The 22,154-nt window shown below is 51.7% G+C and overlaps 2 protein-coding genes across 2 annotated transcripts; one reads left to right on the forward strand and one right to left on the reverse strand.

The window, feature by feature from the left end:
• Nucleotides 1–7,122: 7,122 nt before the first annotated feature.
• LOC309452367 (la-related protein 6-like) lies at nt 7,123–9,967 on the forward strand (the record flags this gene model as incomplete). The annotated part of the gene is made up of 4 exons (XM_082077000.1): nt 7,123–7,289; nt 7,541–7,751; nt 8,051–9,038; nt 9,951–9,967. The coding sequence occupies 4 exons, from the start codon at nt 7,123–7,125 to the stop codon at nt 9,965–9,967; spliced, it is 1,383 nt and encodes a 460-aa protein (XP_081933126.1).
• Nucleotides 9,968–12,796: 2,829 nt separating this feature from the next.
• On the reverse strand, nt 12,797–17,767 carry LOC309452346 (tRNA-dihydrouridine(47) synthase [NAD(P)(+)]-like; the record flags this gene model as incomplete). Its single annotated transcript, XM_082076985.1, is given in 12 exon segments — nt 12,797–12,942; nt 13,591–13,719; nt 13,803–13,991; nt 14,283–14,358; nt 14,856–14,919; nt 14,922–15,071; nt 15,147–15,212; nt 15,515–15,631; nt 15,730–15,882; nt 15,977–16,072; nt 16,297–16,734; nt 17,558–17,767. Coding segments are annotated over 12 exon segments (1,761 nt in total). The 3' UTR covers nt 12,797–12,869.
• Between the last annotated feature and the right edge of the window lie 4,387 nt (nt 17,768–22,154).

Raw genomic sequence — 22,154 nt, forward strand, 5'->3', positions numbered from 1 at the left:
ATTTTTGTCCCAATTCTTCCCATTCCCATTGAAACTTTTCAAATCCCTCTCAAAATTGTTGAAATTCTCTTGAAGCTTTTAAAATTCTCTCTAGAATTTTCAAAATCCATGTCCACTTGTTTACAATTTCACGTCAAAAAATGGCTAAAATTCCAGTTGAAATTTTTTCAAAGTCCCTTAAAAATTTTCCAATTTTTGTCCCAATTCTTCCCATTCCCATTGAAACTTTTCAAATCCCGCTCAAAATTGTTGAAATTCTGTTGAAGCTTTTAAAATTCTCTCTAGAATTTTCAAAATCCACTTCAACATGTTTACAATTTCACGTCAAAAAATGGCTAAAATTCCAGTTGAATTTTTTTCAAAGTCCCTTAAAAATTTTCCAATTTTTGTCCCAATTCTTCCCATTCCCATTGAAACTTTTCAAATCCCGCTCAAAATTGTTGAAATTCTGTTGAAGCTTTTAAAATTCTCTCTAGAATTTTCAAAATCCATGTCCACATGTTTACAATTTCACGTCAAAATTGCTAAAATTCCAGTTGAAATTTTTTCAAAGTCCCTTAAAAATTTTCCAATTTTTGTCCCAATTCTTCCCATTCCCATTGAAACTTTTCAAATCCCTCTCAAAATTGTTGAAATTCTCTTGAAGCTTTTAAAATTCTCTCTAGAATTTTCAAAATCCATGTCCACATGTTTACAATTTCACGTCAAAAAATGGCTAAAATTCCAGTGGAAATTTTTTCAAAGTCCCTTAAAAATTTTCCAATTTTTGTCCCAATTCTTCCCATTCCCATTGAAACTTTTCAAATCCCTCTCCAAATTGTTGAAATTCTCTTGAAGCTTTTAAAATTCTCTCTAGAATTTTCAAAATCCACGTCCACATGTTTACAATTTCACGTAAAAAAATGGCTAAAATTCCAGTTGAAATGTTTTCAAAGTCCCTTAAAAATTTTCCAATTTTTGTCCCAATTCTTCCCATTCCCATTGAAACTTTTCAAATCCCGCTCAAAATTGTTGAAATTCTGTTGAAGCTTTTAAAATTCTCTCTAGAATTTTCAAAATCCACTTCAACATGTTTACAATTTCACGTCAAAATTGCTAAAATTCCAGTTGAAATTTTTTCAAAGTCCCTTAAAAATTTTCGAATTTTTGTCCCAATTCTTCCCAGTCCCATTGAAACTTTTCAAATCCCGCTCAAAATTGTTGAAATTCTCTTGAAGCTTTTAAAATTCTCTCCAGAATTTTCAAAATCCATGTCCACATGTTTACAATTTCACGTCAAAATGCCTAATATTCCAGTTGAAATTTTTTCAAAGTCCCTTAAAAATTTTCCAATTTTTGTCCCAATTCTTCCCATTCCCATTGAAACTTTTCAAATCCCGCTCAAAATTGTTGAAATTCTCTTGAAGCTTTTAAAATTCTCTCTAGAATTTTCAAAATCCACGTCCACATGTTTACAATTTCACGACAAAAAATGGCTAAAATTCCAGTTGAAATTTTTTCAAAGTCCCTTAAAAATTTTCCAATTTTTGTCCCAATTCTTCCCATTCCCATTGAAACTTTTCAAATCCCTCTCAACATTGTTGAAATTCTCTTGAAGCTTTTAAAATTCTCTCTAGAATTTTCAAAATCCATGTCCACATGTTTACAATTTCACATAAAAAAATGGCTAAAATTCCAGTTGAAATTTTTTCAAAGTCCCTTAAAAATTTTCCAATTTTCATCCCAATTCTTCCCATTCCCATTGAAACTTTTCAAATCCCTCTCAAAATTGTTGAAATTCTCTTGAAGCTTTTAAAATTCTCTCTAGAATTTTCAAAATCCATGTCCACATGTTTACAATTTCATGTCAAAAAATGGCTAAAATTCCAGTTGAAATTTTTTCAAAGTCCCTTAAAAATTTTCCAATTTTTGTCCCAATTCTTCCCATTCCCATTGAAACTTTTCAAATCCCTCTCAAAATTGTTGAAATTCTGCTGAAGCTTTTAAAATTCTCTCTAGAATTTTCAAAATCCATGTCCACATGTTTACAATTTCAGGTCAAAAAATGGCTAAAATTCCAGTTGAAATTTTTTCAAAGTCCCTTCAAAATTTTCCAATTTCTGTCCCAATTCTTCCCATTCCCATTGAAACTTTTCAAATCCCTCTCAAAATTGTTGAAATTCTGTTGAAGCTTTTAAAATTCTCTCTAGAATTTTCAAAATCCACTTCAACATGTTTACAATTTCACGTCAAAAAATGGCTAAAATTCCAGTTGAATTTTTTTCAAAGTCCCTTAAAAATTTTCCAATTTTTGTCCCAATTCTTCCCATTCCCATTGAAACTTTTCAAATCCCGCTCAAAATTGTTGAAATTCTGTTGAAGCTTTTAAAATTCTCTCTAGAATTTTCAAAATCCACGTCCACATGTTTACAATTTCACGTCAAAAAATGGCTAAAATTCCAGTTGAAATTTTTTCAAAGTCCCTTAAAAATTTTCCAATTTTTGTCCCAATTCTTCCCATTCCCATTGAAACTTTTCAAATCCCTCTCAAAATTGTTGAAATTCTCTTGAAGCTTTTAAAATTCTCTCTAGAATTTTCAAAATCCATGTCCACATGTTTACAATTTCACGTCAAAAAATGGCTAAAATTCCAGTTGAAATTTTTTCAAAGTCCCTTCAAAATTTTCCAATTTTTGTCCCAATTCTTCCCATTCCCATTGAAACTTTTCAAATCCCTCTCAAAATTGTTGAAATCGTCTTGAAGCTTTTAAAATTCTCTCTAGAATTTTCAAAATCCACTTCAACATGTTTACAATTTCACGTCAAAAAATGGCTAAAATTCCAGTTGAAATTTTTTTCAAAGTCCCTTAAAAATTTTCCAATTTTTGTCCCGATTCTTCCCATTCCCATTGAAACTTTTCAAATCCCTCTCAAAATGGTTGAAATTCTCTTGAAGCTTTTAAAATTCTCTCTAGAATTTTCCAAATCCATGTCCACATGTTTACAATTTCACGTCAAAAATGCTAAAATTCCAGTTGAAATTTTTTCAAAGTCCCTGAAAAATTTTCCAATTTTTGTCCCAATTCTTCCCATTCCCATTGAAACTTTTCAAATCCCTCTCAACATTGTTGAAATCGTCTTGAAGCTTTTAAAATTCTCTCTAGAATTTTCAAAATCCACGTCCACATGTTTACAATTTCACGTAAAAAAATGGCTAAAATTCCAGTTGAAATTTTTTCAAAGTCCCTTAAAAATTTTCCAATTTTTGTCCCAATTCTTCCCATTCCCATTGAAACTTTTCAAATCCCTCTCAAAATGGTTGAAATTCTCTTGAAGCTTTTAAAATTCTCTCTACAATTTTAAAATCCATGTCCACATGTTTACAATTTCACGTCAAAAAATGGCTAAAATTCCAGTTGAAATTTTTTCAAAGTCTCTTCAAAATTTTCCAATTTTTGTCCCAATTCTTCCCATTCCCACTGAAACTTTTCAAATCCCTCTCAAAATTGTTGAAATTCTCTTGAAGCTTTTAAAATTCTCTCTAGAATTTTCACAGTATCACAGTATCACAGTATGTTTGGGATTGGAAGGGACCTCAAAAGATCATCTAGTCCAATCCCCCTGCTGGAGCAGGAACACCTAGGTGAGGTCGCACAGGAACATGTCCAGGCGGGTTTTGAATGTCTCCAGAGAAGGAGACTCCACAACCCCCCTGGGCAGCCTGTTCCAGTGCTCTGTCACCCTCACTGAGAAGAAGTTTCTTCTCAAATTTAAGTGGAACCTCTTGTGTTCCAGCTTGATCCCATTACCCCTTGTCCTATCATTGTTTGCCACCGAGAAGAGCCTGGCTCCATTCTCATGGCACTCACCCTTTATATATTTATAAACATTAATAAGGTCCCCCCTTAGTCTCCTCTTCTCCAAACTAAAGAGACCCAGCTCCCTCAGCCTTTCTTCATAAGGGAGGTGCTCCACTCCCTTAATCATCTTGGTTGCCCTACGCTGGACCCTCTCCAGCAGTTCCCTGTCCTTCTTGAACTGAGGGGCCCAGAACTGGACACAATATTCCAGATGTGGTCTCACCAGGGCAGAGTAGAGGGGAAGGAGGACCTCTCTCGATCTACTAACCACCCCTCTTCTAATACACCCCAGGATGCCATTGGCCTTCCTGGCCACAAGGGCACAGTGCTGGCTCATGGTCATCCTGTTGTCCACCAGGACCCCCAGGTCCCTTTCCCCTACACTGCTCTCTAATATGTAATCTCCCAACCTATACTGGAACCTGGGGTTGTTCCTGCCCAGATGCAGGACTCTACACTTGTCCTTGTTAAATTTCATCAGGTTATTCCCCGCCCAACTCTCCAGCCTGTCCAGGTCTCTGATGGCAGCACAGCCCTCCGGCGTGTCAGCCACTCCTCCCAGCTTGGTGTCATCAGCAAACTTGCTGATAGTACACTCAATTCCCTCGTCCAAGTCGTTAATGAATATATTGAATAATATTGGCCCCAGCACTGACCCCTGAGGCACTGCACTAGATACTGGCCTCCAACTGGACTCCGCACCATTGACTACCACTCTCTGGCTTCTCTCCTTAAGCCAGTTTGCAACCCACCTCACTACTCTATTGTCTAGACCACACCTCCTCAACTTAGCTGTGAGGATGCTGTGGGAGACTGTGTCAAAGGCTTTACTGAAGTCAAGGTAGACCACATCCACCACTCTGCCATCATCCATCCACCTTGTTACATTCTCATAAAAGGCTATGAGGCTGGTCAAGCATGACCTACCCTTGGTAAAGCCATGCTGACTGCCCCTAATAACCCTCTTATCCTTGATATGCCTTGAGATGGCACCAAGGACAAGCTGTTCCATTACTTTCCCAGGGACAGAGGTGAGGCTGACTGGTCTATAGTTACCCGGGTCCTCCTTCTTGCCCTTTTTGAAGACTGGAGTGACATTTGCTTTCCTCCAATCCTCGGGCACCTCTCCCGTTTCCCAAGACTTGGCAAAGATGATGGAGAGCGGTCCAGCAATGACTTCAGCCAGCTCCCTCAGCACCCGCGGATGCATCCCATCTGGACCCATGGATTTATGGATGTCCAGACTATTTAATTGCTCCCTAACCCAGTCCTCATCAACTAAAGCAAACTCCTCCATTGACCTGACTTCATCCGGGGTCTCAGGGGTACGGGGCTCCCCAGCACAGCCTCCGGCAGAGTAGACAGAGACAAAGAAGGCATTCAGTAACTCTGCCTTCTCTGTATCTTTTGCCACCAGGGCACCCACCCCATTTCTCAGTGGGCCTACATTGCCTCTGGTATTAGTTTTATCTGCTATGTATTTGAAAACATTCTTTTTGCTGTCCTTGAGCCCTCTCGCCAGCTGTAATTCTAAGGAGGCCAATTTCATCCCCAAAGGGCTGTGGGGCATTGAACAGGCTGCCCAGGGCAGTGCTGGAATCACCATCCCTGGAGGGCTGGACAGACGGACATGAGGTTCTCAGGACATGGGGCAGTGCCAGGACTGGGTTATGGTTGGACTCGATGATCTTGAGTGTCTCTGCCAACCAATATGATTCTGTGATTCCGTTCTACAGTTCTCTTGTTGGCTGCTTGAGCTTTTTCACCCCCTGCTGTAATCAGGTCACACCAGGGTTGGACACAAGGAGCTGTGAAACCTGTGTTGCGGTGCTGGACGATTGTTGGTGGTGAGTACAGCGCTTGGGTCGCCAGAGCTGTCCCTTCATCCTCCTTCAGCAGCACTCAAGCAGTTTGGAGGAAGCCAATCCTCAAGAACTCGCTGGGAAAGGCCAAGCCAGGAAAAAGGAAAGGTTGATTGCAGGAAAGTATGAAATATATATGCAGGGAGCACTAAGTCAGAAAAGGCTTCCCACGGATGCACGAGCGAGACGCCCTGGAGCTGTGCAGCACTGTGCGAGGAGGACAGCCCATCCAATGGACCAAATTCCCGGCTAAACCTGAATAGCAATAAACATGTATCAAATGCTCAGGCCTGTTCAAGGATTGTTGAGGTCCCATTTCTTCTTTAATCACTAAAAGGTGTCGGGCGGATGCTGCAGCACTGGGGGGAGATGCAGGGTCTGGTCTGACTGAAGCGGTTTTGGCCGGGGATCCGGTGCGTGCAGGGAGGTGCATTCACTGCAAAACGGCGGCTGTTTTTGGGGGTGAGACCAGAATCCACGGAGTGGGAGATGGGGCTGCAAGAAGCATCGTGTAATATTGCTTCCAGACTGATTGTGGAGGATGGAAGCAGGACACAGGGACGTGACCAGCGATGGGTCCTTCCTGCTGGTAGACCTCAGGAGGGGGAAGGTGTAGCCTCAGCCTCTCCCTCTGCACCCTTTTTCGCTCTCCCTCTGCATTGTGCCAGTCGTGCAGGGGTGGCTGGACCAGCCTGAGCCTCTTCCTTCAGATGCCAAGTCTCAGGGCCCAAACAAGGGGGTTATTTCCTGGGGGGCTCAGCAGCACCTCCTGACCCTGAGCAAGAGGTGGTGGGTGAACCATCCCTGGAGACATCCCAGGCCAGGCTGGACGGGGCTCTGAGCAACCTGAGCTGGTGAAGATGTCCCTGCTCATGGCAGGGGGGCACTGGGGAGCTGGGAAAGTCTCAACCCAAATCATTCTATGATTTTCACTTCACAGCAGCAGTTCACTGTTGTGCCGGGTGCCGATAGCTCTGTCTCTGCCCCTCCCCCTGCTCTGGGTCACCGCAGGCCGGCCCGGCTGCTCCCAGGCTCAGCTGGGGCTGTTTAACCCTGACAGGTCTCACCTGGAGCCTGGTGGGTCCATAAGCACCCACTGGGCTCTTTGTGGGCAGCTCCCCTTATAAACCAGCAGCCTGCTTGTGCTCAGGGCTTTTTCTTTCTTTCTTTTTTCCCCCTTTCTTTTTCACTTTGTCTTTCAGGAACCTCACCTTGGAGGTGGGGAGGGTTGGGCTTTGCTGCCTGTGGGTCTCTAGGATGTAGTATCAGGATTTTCTACCCTTCCCAGCACTGCCAAGCAGGTAAGGACACAGCAATGAGCTGCTTCTGCTCCCCCATGGCTGGGCTGGGCTCGGGGGCTCTGCAGTCAGGAGGTGTCCCAGCTCTGTCCTCCTCCTGTTTGCCATCCCAGATGAAGGACAATGTCTTCACGTAGCTCTGGAGTGGCCCTGGGGCTCGGTTCCCAGCCCAGCTGCAGCAACTCTCTGATAGCGCAAAGAAACTCTGTCCTGGCGCTGAACGTCCGTGCATCCCGGAGCCGCTCGCTCGCCCTGCTCAGCCGCGAGGGATTCGGCAAAGGCTTCAGCGGGTACGTGGCTGTTGGGATGTGCACAGGGTCTCACCTCGTGTTTGTCCCCAAGGGAACGTGTCTCCTCTCTGGGATGGGTTTAGATTCACGGTCTCAGCACCGGGAGCCTCGCAGGGTGCGGGCTGCTGTTCCCCTGTGTTCAGGGCAGAGCTGGTGTCCCTGCTGTCCCTACTGCCCTTGTGGCTGAGACTGGGCAGTGCTGACATCCCAAAGGCCACCAGCTCACGCCTGTGTCCCCGCTGCTCTGCCAGGAGCTTCTGCAATGTGAGCGATGTGTTGGGGGCTGATCTGTTGGACCGCAGCTGCTCCATCCCCGACCCACAGCTGGTCCGGAGGATCGTGTCCCAGGTGGAGTTCTACCTTTCCGATGAGAACCTGGCCAAGGACGCTTTCCTGCTGAAACACGTCCAGAAGAACAAGATGGGCTTTGTCAGCATCAAACTGCTGACGTCCTTCAAGAAGGTACGTGGCCCCTGGTGCCGGCCAGTGGGGCTGGGAAGTGGTCTTCATGTGGAGGGTGTCCGTGTGTCTGGGTGTCCTCTGGCTGCTTCTGCTGGGGTGTATGGGGAGGTCCAGGTTGCCATTTCCAGAGCCCATTGGGAACATTCTCCTGCAAACCCCAGAGATGCTCATGTGGCATGGGGACGTTGCTTTGCTGTGGTTTCAGGTTGATGGGGTCGCAGCCTGCCCAGACAGCAGGCTTAGGGTGGTCCCTGCCTGAGACGCTCATGGGGACGTGGTGACCCCCGTCTCTTCCACGGGTGAAATACCTGACGCGCGACTGGCGGCTCACACTCTACGCCCTGCGGTTCTCGGAGCTGCTGGAAGTGAACGAGGAGGGCACCAAAGTGAGGCGGCGTGTCCCCATCCCCGAGTCCCTGCTCAGCATCCCCCCCAGCAAACTGCTGCTGGCCTGGGAGCTGCTGCCCCGCGAGCAGGACGTGCTGTTGCCGCTGCAGAAGAACTTCCTGGAGACCATCATGAGGATGTTCAGGCCCTTTGGCGCCATCGCCTCCATCCGCATCCTGCGCCCGGGCCGCCAGCTGCCCTCGGATGTGCGCAAATACGCGTCGCGCTTCCCCGAGCTGCTGAGCCGCTGCTGCGCGCTGGTGGAGTACGAGAGCCCGGAGAGCGCCCGCAGAGCCCTGGAGGAGCTCGGCCACCCGGGCGGCCAGAGCATCAGGGTGGTCCCGCTCAGTGGGAAGGGCTCCAAGAAGAAACCGGAGGCGGTGGAGGAGCTGGTGGATCATCTGGGTTTGAAAGCGCAGGCGAGAGCCGTGACATTCCCCTACGGCCTCGATGGCTCCCTGCTCGGCAGCGCTCGGGAGCTGAACGGTGCCTCAGCGTTGCCATCGCTCCTCCTGAACAAGGAGCCCTCGGAACCCACCTGGCCCAGCAGTGACTTCAATCCCAGCGACTGGAGCGACACCTTCACCGGATCGCTCCTCTGCAGCGACCTCTTCCCTCCCTTCGACGCCAACGTGGGCAGCGGCAGCTGCTCCAGCCCCGAGAGCCCCCGCGGTGCCTGGGGCAGCGGGGCGCCCGCCGGGGCCCCCTGGGCCGGCAGCTCCTCTGGGGATCCCAAACCCCGCCCCGGGATCCCCCCAGAAACAACCGGGGTGTCCGAGCTCCTCGGGCTCTGCGACGGGGTCCTGCGCCTGCCCCGCGGCCACAATGGCACCGGCGGCTTCTCCAGCACATCGGGAGGGGAGAGCTCGTCCTGCAGCGCTGAGGCTTCTCTACATTTGGGTTTGGGGATTCTTTTTTTCTCCTTTTCTCTGTGCCCCCCCAGAGCTGTGGTGGGTGCTGCAGCTGCTCCAGGGACCCGAGTTTTGGGCCAGGATGAAGCTCGGGGTGCTGAGCGGCAGCGGGGGCTGCACCGGCACCAGCGTCCGGGATGGGGACTCAGTGCACCTGCTGCCGGCCGGACCCGCGGAGCTGGGGTCGCCGGGTGCTCCATGGGCCCCAGGTTGTGGAGCTGGGGTGGGAAATGAGCAATAAAGGGAGATGAGATTTCCAGGCAATTTCTGGCCAGTGTAGTGATAGTTTGGTTGGTTGCAGGACCAAGGAGTGGAAAAACAGCTGCCCAAGGTGCAGCCAGACAAGGGCAGGAGGGTCCCTGCCCTGCAGTGCCTCCCTCGCCATTCTGGGGCTGATTTGGGGTTATTTTGCTGCAGCAGGGAAGCAAAGCTGGGTCTGTGGTTCCCAGTGCCCCTTCACCCCACCCCACACAGGCACAGAGCAGATCCAGAAAAACAGCATTTAATTGAAAGCGAAAAAGAAAAAAGGTCCCATGAAAGCCATGCCAGCCCCCCTCCCCCCTAATGCAGCATCCCGCCCTCCCAAACCCCTCCAGACCCGCCCCCAATGTAGCATCGTATCCTCCCTAACCCCTCCAGAGCCCCCAATGTAGCATCGTATCCTCCCTAACCCCTCCAGACCCCCCCAATGTAGCATCGTATCCTCCCTAACCCCTCCAGACCCCCCCAATGTAGCATCGTATCCTCCCAAACCCCTCCAGACCCCCCCAATGTAGCATCGTATCCTCCCTAACCCCTCCAGACCCCCCCAATGTAGCATCGTATCCTCCCTAACCCCTCCAGACCCCCCCAATGTAGCATCGTATCCTCCCTAACCCCTCCACCCGCCTCCCTAATGCAGTATCCTGTCCTCCCTAACCCCTCCAACACCCCCCCCCCCCCGAACCCCATCCCCTGCTCATGTTCTAATCCCCCCCTCCCACGCCCGTCCCACGCTTGCTGGGGGGCTCAGATTCGGGGCTTTGTCCCCGTTCGTGGCCCCGTTTGCAGCCCCGCTGCTCTGCTGGGGCAGCCTGGGACTGCGGCTGCTCCACGTCTGCCCTGCGCTTGGTGGGGGGCTCAGACTCAGGGCTGTGCCCCCGTTTTTGGCTCCGCTTGCGGCCCCGCTGCTCTGCCGGGGCAGCCTGTGGCAGCTCCACTGTTGTGCTGCGCTTGCTGGGCGGCTCGGGGCTCTGCCCCCGCTCGGGGCTCCTTTTGCGCCCCAGCTGCTCGTTGGTCGTTGGCAGGTGCTGGGGCAGCGCCAGTGAGCTGGAGTCCCGCTGGGGCACGGCGGCCATGGTGACACCGGGCTCATCGCGCCTCGGGACATTCTGCTTCAGGGCATCTTTTTGAAGGCTCTTCTTGGGGTCCCCAGTGGCTTTGTTGCTGGGGGCAGCCGAGCAGCTGGGGTGGACATGGCCGCCCGGGGTTGTCCCCGCAGCGGTGGCCTTGTCGGAGATGCTGAGTTGTGCAAATTGCATCTCCAGGTTTCGGATGGCAATGGGCAGCACCGGAGTGACTGCGGCCACCGCTGTGCCCTGGTGGTTGTACCATTGTATGCGGAAGACACGCAGGTCGAAGCAGCACCCACATGGTGCCCTCAGCAGCCCTGTGAGGGGGAGAGGGAGTTGTCATGGGCTGGGGGGACCCTCCATGGGCTGGTCCCCATCACCAATGTCCCCTGGGTCTGCTGGTGGCCGGGACATCCCCATGGGGTGAGCTGCTGTGCAGGGAACGGGGCTGCAAAGCGGGAGGAGACTCGGTTCTGGGAGGGGAAATGGGAGAGATGGCCCCGGGTACTGGGGAAATGCTCAGAAAATGGGATTTTCTGGGCACATATGACCCAGGGCAGGGGTGGCGGGTGCTGGGAGTGCCCGGGGTCGGGATGGCGAAGGGGCCGAAGGTGCCGGGGTGTCCGAGCAGACGGGGAGCCAGGGGTGCCGTACCTGCTGGTGGGGCCTGGCGGGGCGCCCGGGCTGCAGGGCTGGGCTGCTGCTGCATGGTTGGTGGGCGCAGCGGGGCTGAGCCTGCAAGAGAGACAGGAGCCATGGCCGGCGCTCGTCTCCACTCTTGCCCCCATGAGCGTCCTGGGCTGCAGGGGTCGGGGTGGGTTCCTACCTGCGGGAAAGAAGTTTTGGGGGAGCACAGACGGCTGTAGTAGCTGCAGGACCAGGGGAACGCGGGAGCTGTTCGCTCGGAGCACCGTGGTCGCTCTGACCATTAGTAACTAAGGACTCTTTGGGGTGTCCCAGGAAGGAATGTTGGGGCTCCCCGTGTTCCGCCCCAGCCCAAGAGCCTCCCCAGCTCCTCCTGGGCAGGGAAAGGGTTCAGGGGGTTCGGTGGGTGGTGGGTACAAATGCTTTTTGCTTTAAATGTTATTTTTCAGGGGGAAAAGGAACAAGTCGATGCAGCCGAGCTGTGTGTGGGGACCAAGCTGCACCTTGTGCCACACAGTGAACACGTTTGTGACCATTGCCTGCGTTTCTGTGCGCTGGAGTGATAGTGAACACGTTTGTGACCATTGCCTGCGTTTCTGTGCAGTGATAGTGAACACGTTTGTGACCATTGCCTGTGTTTCTGTGCAGTGATAGTGAACACGTTTGTGACCATTGCCTGCGTTTCTGTGCAGTGATAGTGAACACGTTTGTGACCATTGCCTGTGCTTCTGTGTGCTGCAGTGATAGTGAACACGTTTGTGACCATTGCCTGTGCTTCTGTGCGCTGCAGTGATAGTGAACACGTTTGTGACCATTGCCTGTGCTTCTGTGTGCTGCAGTGATAGTGAACACGTTTGTGACCATTGCCTGTGTTTCTGTGCGCTGCAGTGATAGTGAACACGGTTGTGACCATTGCCTGTGCTTCTGTGCGCTGCAGTGATAGTGAACACGTTTGTGACCATTGCCTGTGCTTCTGTGCAGTGATAGTGAACACGTTTGTGACCATTGCCTGTGCTTCTGTGCAGTGATAGTGAACACGTTTGTGACCATTGCCTGTGTTTCTGTGCAGTGATAGTGAACACGTTTGTGACCATTGCCTGCGTTTCTGTGCAGTGATAGTGAACACGTTTGTGACCATTGCCTGTGTTTCTGTGCGCTGCAGTGATAGTGAACACGTTTGTGACCATTGCCTGCGTTTCTGTGCGCTGCAGTGATAGTGAACACGTTTGTGACCGTTGCCTGTGCTTCTGTGCGCTGGAGTGATGCAGAGACAGGAAAAAGGGACGCGAGGGGGTGTCACACAGCGCGTGTTCCCAGACCTCACTCCAGCAGTCCCCTGACCAGGAAACCCGAGCAGCCCTGGATCCCCCTCGGAGGGGCTGAGCTTTCGTGACACTTGGGAGGAGACGGAACCCACCACTGTGTGCTCCCCAAAAAAAGGGCTGGATGCTGCACATCTGCCCAGGTGCTGGGACTATTTGTGCTCTGCAGGACCCCGGGGATCGGGTCAGTACACCGTACATGGACCATTTGGCACCACCAAGGACATCCTGGGAGGAACAAGAGGGCTTTTGCTCCCGCTATGTGAGCCAGGACAAGCGAGCAGGAGGCCAGAGCTCTGCAGTGGCCCGTATGCTGTTAATTAATCGCACTGTTCTCTATTAGCGAGGCACCGCTGGCCGCGAGGCTGGCTGAGCCCGTGTGCCCACTCGTGGCGAGGACTCTCGTTGGGGGCGTGAAGACAACCGGGCTTCTAAAGACATCGACCTTTATTTCATTTTGGAGCCAACCCGCCCCTCGACGCCTCCGCTCGACTCGCAGCCGCAGGAAAGGGCTCCTCAGCGCTATCTGTAGGAATTGGCCTTGTGTTTGGGCAGGAAGGTGAAGCTGGTAGGTACAGGGCCCAGAAGCATCTCGCTGGAAGAAAGAGAAGAATAAAACAAAAAAATAAGGAGAGGTTTGTGTTCAGTGCACCATACACAGTTGTTTGATGGCCCCGTGGCTCTATAGCGATGGTGACTACACTCAGGTGTCTCAAATCAAGACTTTAATCTCCCTAGAAATGAAGGCTGCTGCACAAAAGCACCCCCAGTGCTGAGCTCCAGCCCCAAACCACAGCCCCGGAGGGACGAGCCCACCAGGTCAGGGCAACGTCCTTCTCGCCGGGGAGTCCCCAGGGGCGGTGCCGGGTTTGGTGACCTGACCGCGGCGTCACCGCTGGCCGGGACGTGCCAAAACCCAACACGAGCCTCCGAAAAGCTGCTCCCAACCTCTCGCTGTGCGTGTGCGGAGCCAGAACCCTGCTCGTGCCAAACCGCATTAAGGTCAGGTCCCAAAATGATGGAAGTCAGCGCTAGCGCGATCACATTTGGCCTCGCTTAAGACTTGAACTATCTCACACTTTGGAACGCACGCTGTATTTTCAGTGCACAGTAATTTTCTTTAGAGTTGAGGTGGTTTAACATATTTCCTGGATGCTGGTTCAACTAAAACTTTCCATAAGGCGACTTTGTGCTCTGCCTTGTCCCTTCCCACCCATTTTACTGAAATTCAACGCTTTCTTACCTTATTTTAATCCAATCATCCACGTTCTGGCTTGCCATCAGCGTCTCCAGATAGTCTCTCCCCATGTAGTAAGGCGGTCGCTCGTTAATTTTCTGAGGTAGGTGTTCTAATAAGCCGACTGGGATGTACCTGCAGTGAAACGCAGCAGCGGTGGGTGCGGTGGGTGGACAACGCGGGTTCCTGTGCTGAGCGACCCCGGCCGGCAGAGTTACCTGCAGAGGAACGAGAGCCATTCCAGCAGGAGCTTCCTCGTCTTCTCCACCCCCTGCGTGTCCGAGCCCCAATGCTCGAGGCCGTAGCTGGTGAAGTCCTTGAGGATCCCAAATCTCTCACTGGAAGAGATATCCCAGTGGTGCTGCTCCTTAATTTCAGTGAAAAGCCACGGTTTGATGAGCGCCCCTCTGCAACAAAGAAGTGCATTGTTATTCCCCTCACTGATGCTTCTGAACACGCCAACTAATCTAAGAGGCTTTCCAGCACTCATCTGCCCGCCAGTGCCGCTTGAATCTTTATCTCAATTTCAACAGGAACCTGCTGGACGTTCCCACAGATGCAAAGTGATTTTACCAACTTTCAAAGAGTAGTTTTGCCAGGAGAAACTTCTGGTGTTTCGGGTCTGTTCAGGTATTTAATTCCCTTTTTACTCTTGCACCGATGGAGCTCAGAAGCGAGGGGGGAACACAAGCACTTGCCTTGCGATCATGATTCCCGAAACGCCCATCTGCAGGGCTCGATTAGCATCTTCATAAGACAAAATATCACCGTTTCCTGTCCAGAAGAGAGAAGCCGGAGGTCAGAGCGATACAGAGGGCAAGTCAAGCTGAGCGAATCCAGGCATGGGAGAAAATTCACAAAGGACACGGGGTCCAGGAGCCAGACTGGCCAAAGAGGCCCCGCAGCTCACGTTCTGAGCCCCCCAGGGATGTTGCTGACACTCCACCTCCCTCAGGCTGATCCTCTTGAATTCAACACGCAGCACTTCCACTCCGGCCGTGGAGCTGGCGAAGAAACCTGCAGTGAGACCCCAAAAAACGCTCGGAGGAGGCAGAGCAGACTGGGAATAACGGGCTTCAGCAAAGGAAATGACACGGGCAGGGGTCAAGGATCCCTCTGGAATGAGGTTTATTGGGCTGAAAGCTCCCTCCCAGAGCACCGCAGGGACCATCTCCCTTTGTCATGCACGCAAAGCTCAGAAACACCCACGAAGACGCTCCCCGCACCTGAATTTTTCACTGTCATGAGCAGAAAACACTAAAAGCTCGTACGCAGCTCGGCAAAGGTGTTTAAAAGAGCCGCTGGGCTGCGGGGAGTGGTAAAGTCACCCCCGTGTTGCGCAGAGTTCCCCGGACACCGGCCAATGATCCCTGTACCGTGACCATGGACGCTCCCCACTCGCGGATCTTGGGGGTTATTTTGTGAGCCATGTTCATCTTCTCTTGCACCCCCGTCCGTATCTCCACAGTCAGCGGGACGTCCAGCACCTGCAGAAATGGAGGGTGAGGCAGGAGTCGGCTCCATCAGCTCATCCCCTGCTGCCGGCAGATGCGCCGACTCACCGAGTTCATCCCTCGGACGATCTGTTCAAACCTGTTGGTCCGAGTCATCAGGGCGCAGCCTCCTCCCTGGGGGACAAAAAGCGGGAGAGTCAAGATTTTCTGCCTCCTCGCATAGTGAAGATGCTGCTTGGAGCTGCTCCACAGCAGCTCTCTGCTCAGGGGATGCAGCTGAGACTTGGAGCACCCCAAGACTTTTGGAGCACCCCAAGACTTTTGGAGCACCCCAAGACTTTTGGAGCACCCCAAGACTTTTGGAGCACCCCAAGACTTTTGGAGCACCCCAAGACTTTTGGAGCATCCCAAGACTTTTGGAGCATCTCAAGACTTGGAGCAACAGGACTCACAAAGCGTGCTAGAGAACATCTTACCTTCTTGTAGACCAGGTCAATGGGACACCCCACGTTGATGTCTACAAAGTCTACTTCAATTGTCTGATTCAGGAGCTCTGCACATTTGGTCATTGTGTCTGGAAACGCCCCTTCCAGCTACCAAAGAGGGGACAGGTTGCCTGAGTTCAAGAAGCAGCTTTTCTCTTCAGAAGCGAGTTATCATTTTTTTAGGTTATCAAGGTGACAGCACTCACCTGCACCCCAAAAATACCTTCGGTGTGATGGCGTTTGAGGAGAGCCCACTCGGAGGACTGGCCCTGGAGCAGGTTGGTGCACACAGCCATCTCTCCGCAGGTGACGTCCGCCCCGAAGCGCTTGCAGATCCTTCGGAAAGGGAGGTTACCACACTGGGAGAGACAGCAGAGACGTGGTTCTTCAGATCTGCCCTGCTCCAAATGTGGAACAGCAACATTTGACAAGAGGAGAGAATGATCTACTCACCGTGGTGAGTGGAGCCAAGTAGAGCTTGCCTTGGATTTCCAGCTGGGAAACAAGAGGGATGGAGGAAGATATTCCAGTCAGCAAGTTTATCACTTGCTATGAGTATAACTCAGTGGGAAAACCAGAAGATCACCGTTTTTGTTCAGGAACCTCAGATATTCCCTAAGAACGTATTGTTTGGATGAAAGAACCAGAAACTGAACCGCTCCAGTTGTTTTCACTGCTCGGCTTGGAGAAAACTCAAAGCAGTTACAGACCGAGGGATGCGAGACTGGCTAACGGGTGCAAGGACAGGGATCTTCTCCCTGCTCTGGTCGCACAGGACATTCGGGGCCGTCTCCCCGGCCCTCCTGGGCTGTTGTGCAGTTGGGCACCTCTTGCTCCTCTGCAGAGCACCCGGTGGCTTTGCCGCCCTTCCCACCGTCGCCGTGGGGCTTGGCCAGACCGCGGAGATACTCATGGGCCTTCTTGAAGTTCAACTTCTCCTTGCGCAGCTGGTGCTGGAGGTCCTTGGAGAGGTTGTTCCTCACCAGCGTCTTCCCTTCCCACTGCTTGCCCAGGTCCACGTTGACGATGTTCTGGTAGCCGGCACCGAGGTGGGACTGGGCAAAGCGGCAGGTGACACCGTAAACGCACTTGCCGAAGGTTTGGAAGAGCACGCAGCTGCGGCCCAGGCCGCCCGGCTTCACGGCCACGTACTCGCCGACATCGTGGAGGAAGCGGCACCGCGCGCCGAAGTAGCACTTCTCTGCACAGCCCTTAAAACGATAAAGAGCAGGGTGAGACCTCTGCCCTCTGCTTCCCCACCCAGGCATGCCAGGGTTGGAGATACACGAGACATAGAGACAAAGGACATTGATGAACTGGGTGAAGAACCCAGTTTTGGGACAACACCACTATCCTCCAGCACAGGTGAGGTAAGCCTGGGTCTGCCCTGGCCCAGAACTGCTCTGAGCACCCATCACACCCCAGAGCCCCGTGTCCCGCCTGTGTGACCGACGGGCACAGCCTGTTCTGCTCGCCGTGGGTGGGTTTCGTGCACGGCCGGCTCTTGTTCTGCCCCCGCGCCCGCTTCCGCTCCGCCGGCTCCTTCTCCGCTGCTCCATCCTCCTCTCGGCTCTCCCGTCCTGCCCCGGCTCCTCCGGCCTCACCCGTTTGGCGGGGGGCTCGCTCTGGGGGCTGCCGACATCCTCATCCTCATCCTCCTTCTTCTCCTCGACCTCCTCCCCAGCCTCCCCACCCCCCCGGGCCCGCAGGAACGCGTGGAACTGCCCCTTGGAGGTGAGGAACCTGCGGGGACACGGCACCGGCTGAGTGGGGGTGACCGGGACACGGGGCTGCCGGGGGTGGCGGGGAGGGCACCGGCCGGGGGGTTATGGAGGGACCGGGCACCAGCCGGGAGGGACACGGGGGGACCGGGCACGGAGTGGGGGGGCTATGGAGGGGGCGGGCACGTCCCGGGTTGGGGTTGTGGCAGGGACTGGCACGTACCAGGGGGGATCGCGGGGCTGGGCAGCCCCGGGGTTATGGATGGACCGGGCAGGGCTGGGCAGCCCCGCTCCGCACTCGCCGGGCACTCACCGCTGCCGCCATGCTGCCGCTCGCGGTGATGACGAAAGGGGCGGGGCGGGGCCACGTGACGGGGAGTGTATAAAAGGCCCGGCCGAGGCCCAGCAGTCTCACAGCGGCGGGCGGGCCGGCAGCGGGGCCCTGGTGGTGCCGCTCGGGCTGCCCCCAGCACGTGGCCTTGAGCCCTCGGCCTCGCTCCGGAGCGGACACAGGGCTGGTCATGGCGTGAGGGGCAGGAAAATACGCCTGTGGCCTTTTGTTTCATGACTTCTGAGGGGTCCCCTGATCCTGGCGAGGGGGTCTGGCTGCTCTGTGTCCCCAGAGCTCCGGCTGGGGAGGATGGAGCTCTCTGCACAGATACAAGGCTCTTGCTCTCGGTTTTTTGGATGCTTGAGGTTGTTTTGATTTTTGAGCAGTAAATACAGTGCCTAGTTTCTAGGTGTTCAGCTGGTGTGTGCCAGCTCCCATTGCACAGAGCCATAAATCTGCCTTGGAGCCATCCCATGGGCAGAATTCTGTTGTGGCTGCTCCAGCAACAGGATTTTCCATGTTGCCCTTTGGAAACATTTGCAAGCCTAACCCAGCTGAGGTGTAGGAGTGCTTTGTCTGTTTGCTGGGCCATAGGAAGAGCTGGTTTGTGCTCTGGGCCCGGGCCCGGCTTTCCTCCCACCAGGGCCGGGCTGCAGGAGGGCCGGAGGAGCTGTGAGATGGGGCCGTCGTGTCCCCGGGTTTGGGGTTTCCTTGGACATGGGCTGTGGGCAGCACAGAACTCCAGATCTGAGGGGCTGCCGCACACGCCTGTTGGTTGTGTTAACGAGGTTGATGAGCAGCAAACAAGGGCTGGAGCTTGTGAGGCTGGAGCGCAAAGCCGGTCCTTGCCTTTGGACCGTGGGTGGAAGCTCAGGCTGAAAACCAACCTTGACGTGTCAGATGTTGGATGCGAGATGGCACCTGCTGAGCTCTGCTCCCTCCTCTATACCCACCGCGTTTTCCCCGTGTGTTTAGGACTCTTGTTACAACCTTTCCTGGTCCCCATGCCTACCCACCAGAAACAGCCTCGGCTGCGACGCTCTTGCTCTGGCTGGTGTGTGTGGGCCTTGGGCAAGAATTTGAAGATTTTTGGCTTTTCTACTGCTCTGATGTACCTTTCAATTTTCTTGGCACGGTGCCAACTCATAGAGTTGTGATACTCGCGCGTCTGTTTGCTTCGGACATTATTTAGTGGTATTAAGGCAAAGTGAATTACACTGATTTAAAGACGTTATGGCATAAGTTGTATCAGTTATTTTCTACATTGTGCTCACTGATTCCATATCTGTGTTGGGCCTTCTTTTTAAATTGAAGTATTCATTATATAACAACAAGGAACTGGACAATGGTCATGATGATACTGTGTGGTTTGTCACTGGTTTATTTCATTATACTGCAACCGCTAATGAATTTCTACTCGCTTCTGCTTTACCTTGAAAAGCCTCCAGGAGAGATTAAAGAGCAGAACGGCTCTGTGTTTGCTAATTGGTCAAGCGAATCTTTAGAAAGGCTGACTAACATACTTTTGTTTTTTCGCTAGGACAGTTTGCAAATGTTTTAGAGAGCTTTGAATATCCTTGGAGTTTTGACAGAACTGTGATGGTGTTATCTGGTTTGCTGAATGTGTGTCAGTTTGTGCTTCTGTTAAGAGAAATGGCGTTCAACAGGAGGTTTGCGTCTCTTTGTTGTCCTGAGATTTGCGGTGCGTCTTCGGAAGCTTTAGCAAAAAGCTCTCCTGGCCGCTCGAGGAAGAGCAAAACAGCAAAAACGGCTGCAGCCACTTCCCAGGCTGAAGGTACAGCTCCTACGCAGAGTTTCTCTGCCGCTACTGATAACGTTACTTCTCCAGCCTCACAGGCTAAGGCAGCCCCCCCTTCTTCACACACTGGGCACTGTTGCTGCTGTAACCACAGTAACCACTGTGACAGTCATTCAGACTCTGGAAATGAATCAAATGATGGCAAACCCATATCAGCATCAGTTGCCGGTTGTAAGAAAGTCACTAGAAAGACTACCCGTGCAGCAGATGATGGCACAGGGCCAACATCAACCCAAGGGGCATCATCATCAGGACAGGGAGGAGATGAAGTGACCACCACTCGGTCCTTCTCTCCAGGTGAGCTGAGAGATCTGCGAAAAGACTTTAGTCGTCGTGAAGGCGAGAATATTTTAACCTGGCTGCTCCGATGCTGGGACAATGGGGCAGGAACAATTGAATTGGAAGGTGGTGAAGCCAGGCAGCTGGGATCTCTGTCAAGAGATTCCACCATTGATAGGGCAATTTCAAGAGAGTCTAATGCCACTACTCTCTGGGCCCGACTCCTGGCAGCTATGAAAGTAAGATTTCCCTACAAGGAAGATTGTATATCCAAGTTAGGGAAATGGAATACTATGGAGAAAGGTATTCAGTTCCTGAGAGAATTAGCTGTGCGAGAGATCATTTATTTTGGACCAAACAGCCAAGAGGGGACAGACCCAGATAGAATCAATTGTACACGACCTCTGTGGCGCAGATTTGTACAAAGTGCACCACCTGCATATGCTAAGTCATTGGCAGGAATGGTCTGGTCATCACGAGGTGTACAAGATATCACTGAAGTGATTGAGCAGCTTGGAACTTGGAGGACAGCCTTGCTGGTTCTCTACGGGCTTGTGTCTCTGCTGTGGAGAAACTGTGTGAAAAATTTGATGACTGGTTTGAAAAGCTATTGCAAGAAATCAAAGAACTCAGAGAAGACACATACCATTCACGACCTGCACAAACCTGTGTTTCAGCTGTTAGGAAAAGGTGTTTCCAGTCTCGAGAGAGAGGACAGAGGCAGCCCACAAAAAGAGGTTCACTGTGGTTCTTCCCACATGAGCAGGGAGAAAACATGAATAAGTGTCATGGAAGACCTACCTCAGAACTTCAAGAACGAGTACGTGAGATCAAAGGAAAAACTCTTAGGAAGGTGGTTGCTTCAGTTAACAAAAGGACCACAAAACATTCTGATGTTCTTGAAGGAACCTCTAATTCACACCCAGAGACTGTGCAAAACAGAAATTAGAGGTGCCCTGCCTCCAACCAGGTGGAGGAAAGGGATAACAGAGTTTATTGGACCGTACAAATACGATGGCCTGGTACAACACACCCCCAGGAGTACAAAGCTTTAGTGGACACTGGTGCTCAGTGCACGATAATTCCTTCTAATTATAAAGGAACGCAATCCATCAATATTGTTGGAGTGACTGGGGGATCCCAGGAACTGACTGTTGTAGAGGCTGAAATGAGCCTAACTGGAAAAAACTGGCAAAGGCATCCCATTGTGACTGGTCCAGATGCTCCGTGCATCCTTGGCATAGACTACCTCAAGAGAGGGTATTTTAAGGACCCAAAAGGGTATAGGTGGGCATTTGGTATAGCAGCTGTGGACACTGAGAGAATTGAACAGCTGTCTGATTTGCCTGGTCTTTCAGATGATCCTTCTGTTGTAGGACTGCTGATGGTTGACGATCAGCAGGTGCCAATTGCTACCACGACGGTGCATCGCCGGCAATATCGCACCAACCGAGACTCTTTGATTCCTATCCAGAAGTTGATCCGTCAATTGAAAAGCCAGGGTGTGATCAGTAAGACTCGCTCACCTTTTAACAGCCCAATCTGGCCAGTGCGTAAGTCTAGTGATGAGTGGAGACTAACTGTGGACTATCGTGGCTGAATGAAGTTACGCCACCACTGAGTGCTGCTGTGCCTGACATGCTAGAACTGCAATTTGAACTGGAGTCAAAGGCAGCTAAGTGGTATGCTACAATTGACATTGCTAATGCATTTTTCTCTATTCCTGTAGCAGCAGAGTGCAGGCCGCAGTTTGCTTTCACCTGGAGGGGCATCCAGTACACGTGGAATCGCTTGCCCCAGGGGTGGAAACACTGTCCTACCATCTGCCATGGACTGATCCAGACCACGCTGGAGCAAGGTAAAGCTCCAGAACACCTGCAATATATTGATGACATCATCGTATGGGGCGACACAGCGAAAGAAGTCTTCGAGAAAGGTGAGAGAATAATTCAGATTCTTCTGGATGCTGGTTTTGCCATAAAACGAAGCAAGGTCAAGGGACCTGCACGAGAGATCCAGTTTTTAGGAATAAAATGGCAAGATGGCCGTCGTCAGATCCCAATGGATGTGATCAACAAAATTGCAGCAATGTCTCCACCTACTAATAAAAAGGAGACACAGACTTTCTTGGGCGTTGTAGGTTTTTGGAGAATGCATATTCCTGACTACAGCCACATTGTGAGCCCTCTCTATCGAGTGACTCGAAAAAAGAACCAGTTTGAGTGGGGCCCTGAACAACGACAAGCCTTTGAACAAATGAAGCGTGAGATAACTCATGCGGTGGCCCTTGGACCAGTTCGGACTGGACTAGATGTTAAAAATGTGCTCTACACTGCAGCCGGAGATAATGGACTTACCTGGAGCCTCTGGCAGAAAGCACCAGGAGAAACCCGAGGCCGACCCTTAGGTTTTTGGAGTCGAGGATACAAAGGATCTGAGGCCAACTATACTCCAACTGAAAAAGAGATACTAGCAGCATAT

The sequence above is a fragment of the Streptopelia decaocto genome (assembly GCF_964273445.1).
Source record: "Streptopelia decaocto genome assembly, contig: HAP1_SCAFFOLD_75, whole genome shotgun sequence".
Taxonomy (NCBI): Eukaryota; Metazoa; Chordata; class Aves; order Columbiformes; family Columbidae; genus Streptopelia; species Streptopelia decaocto.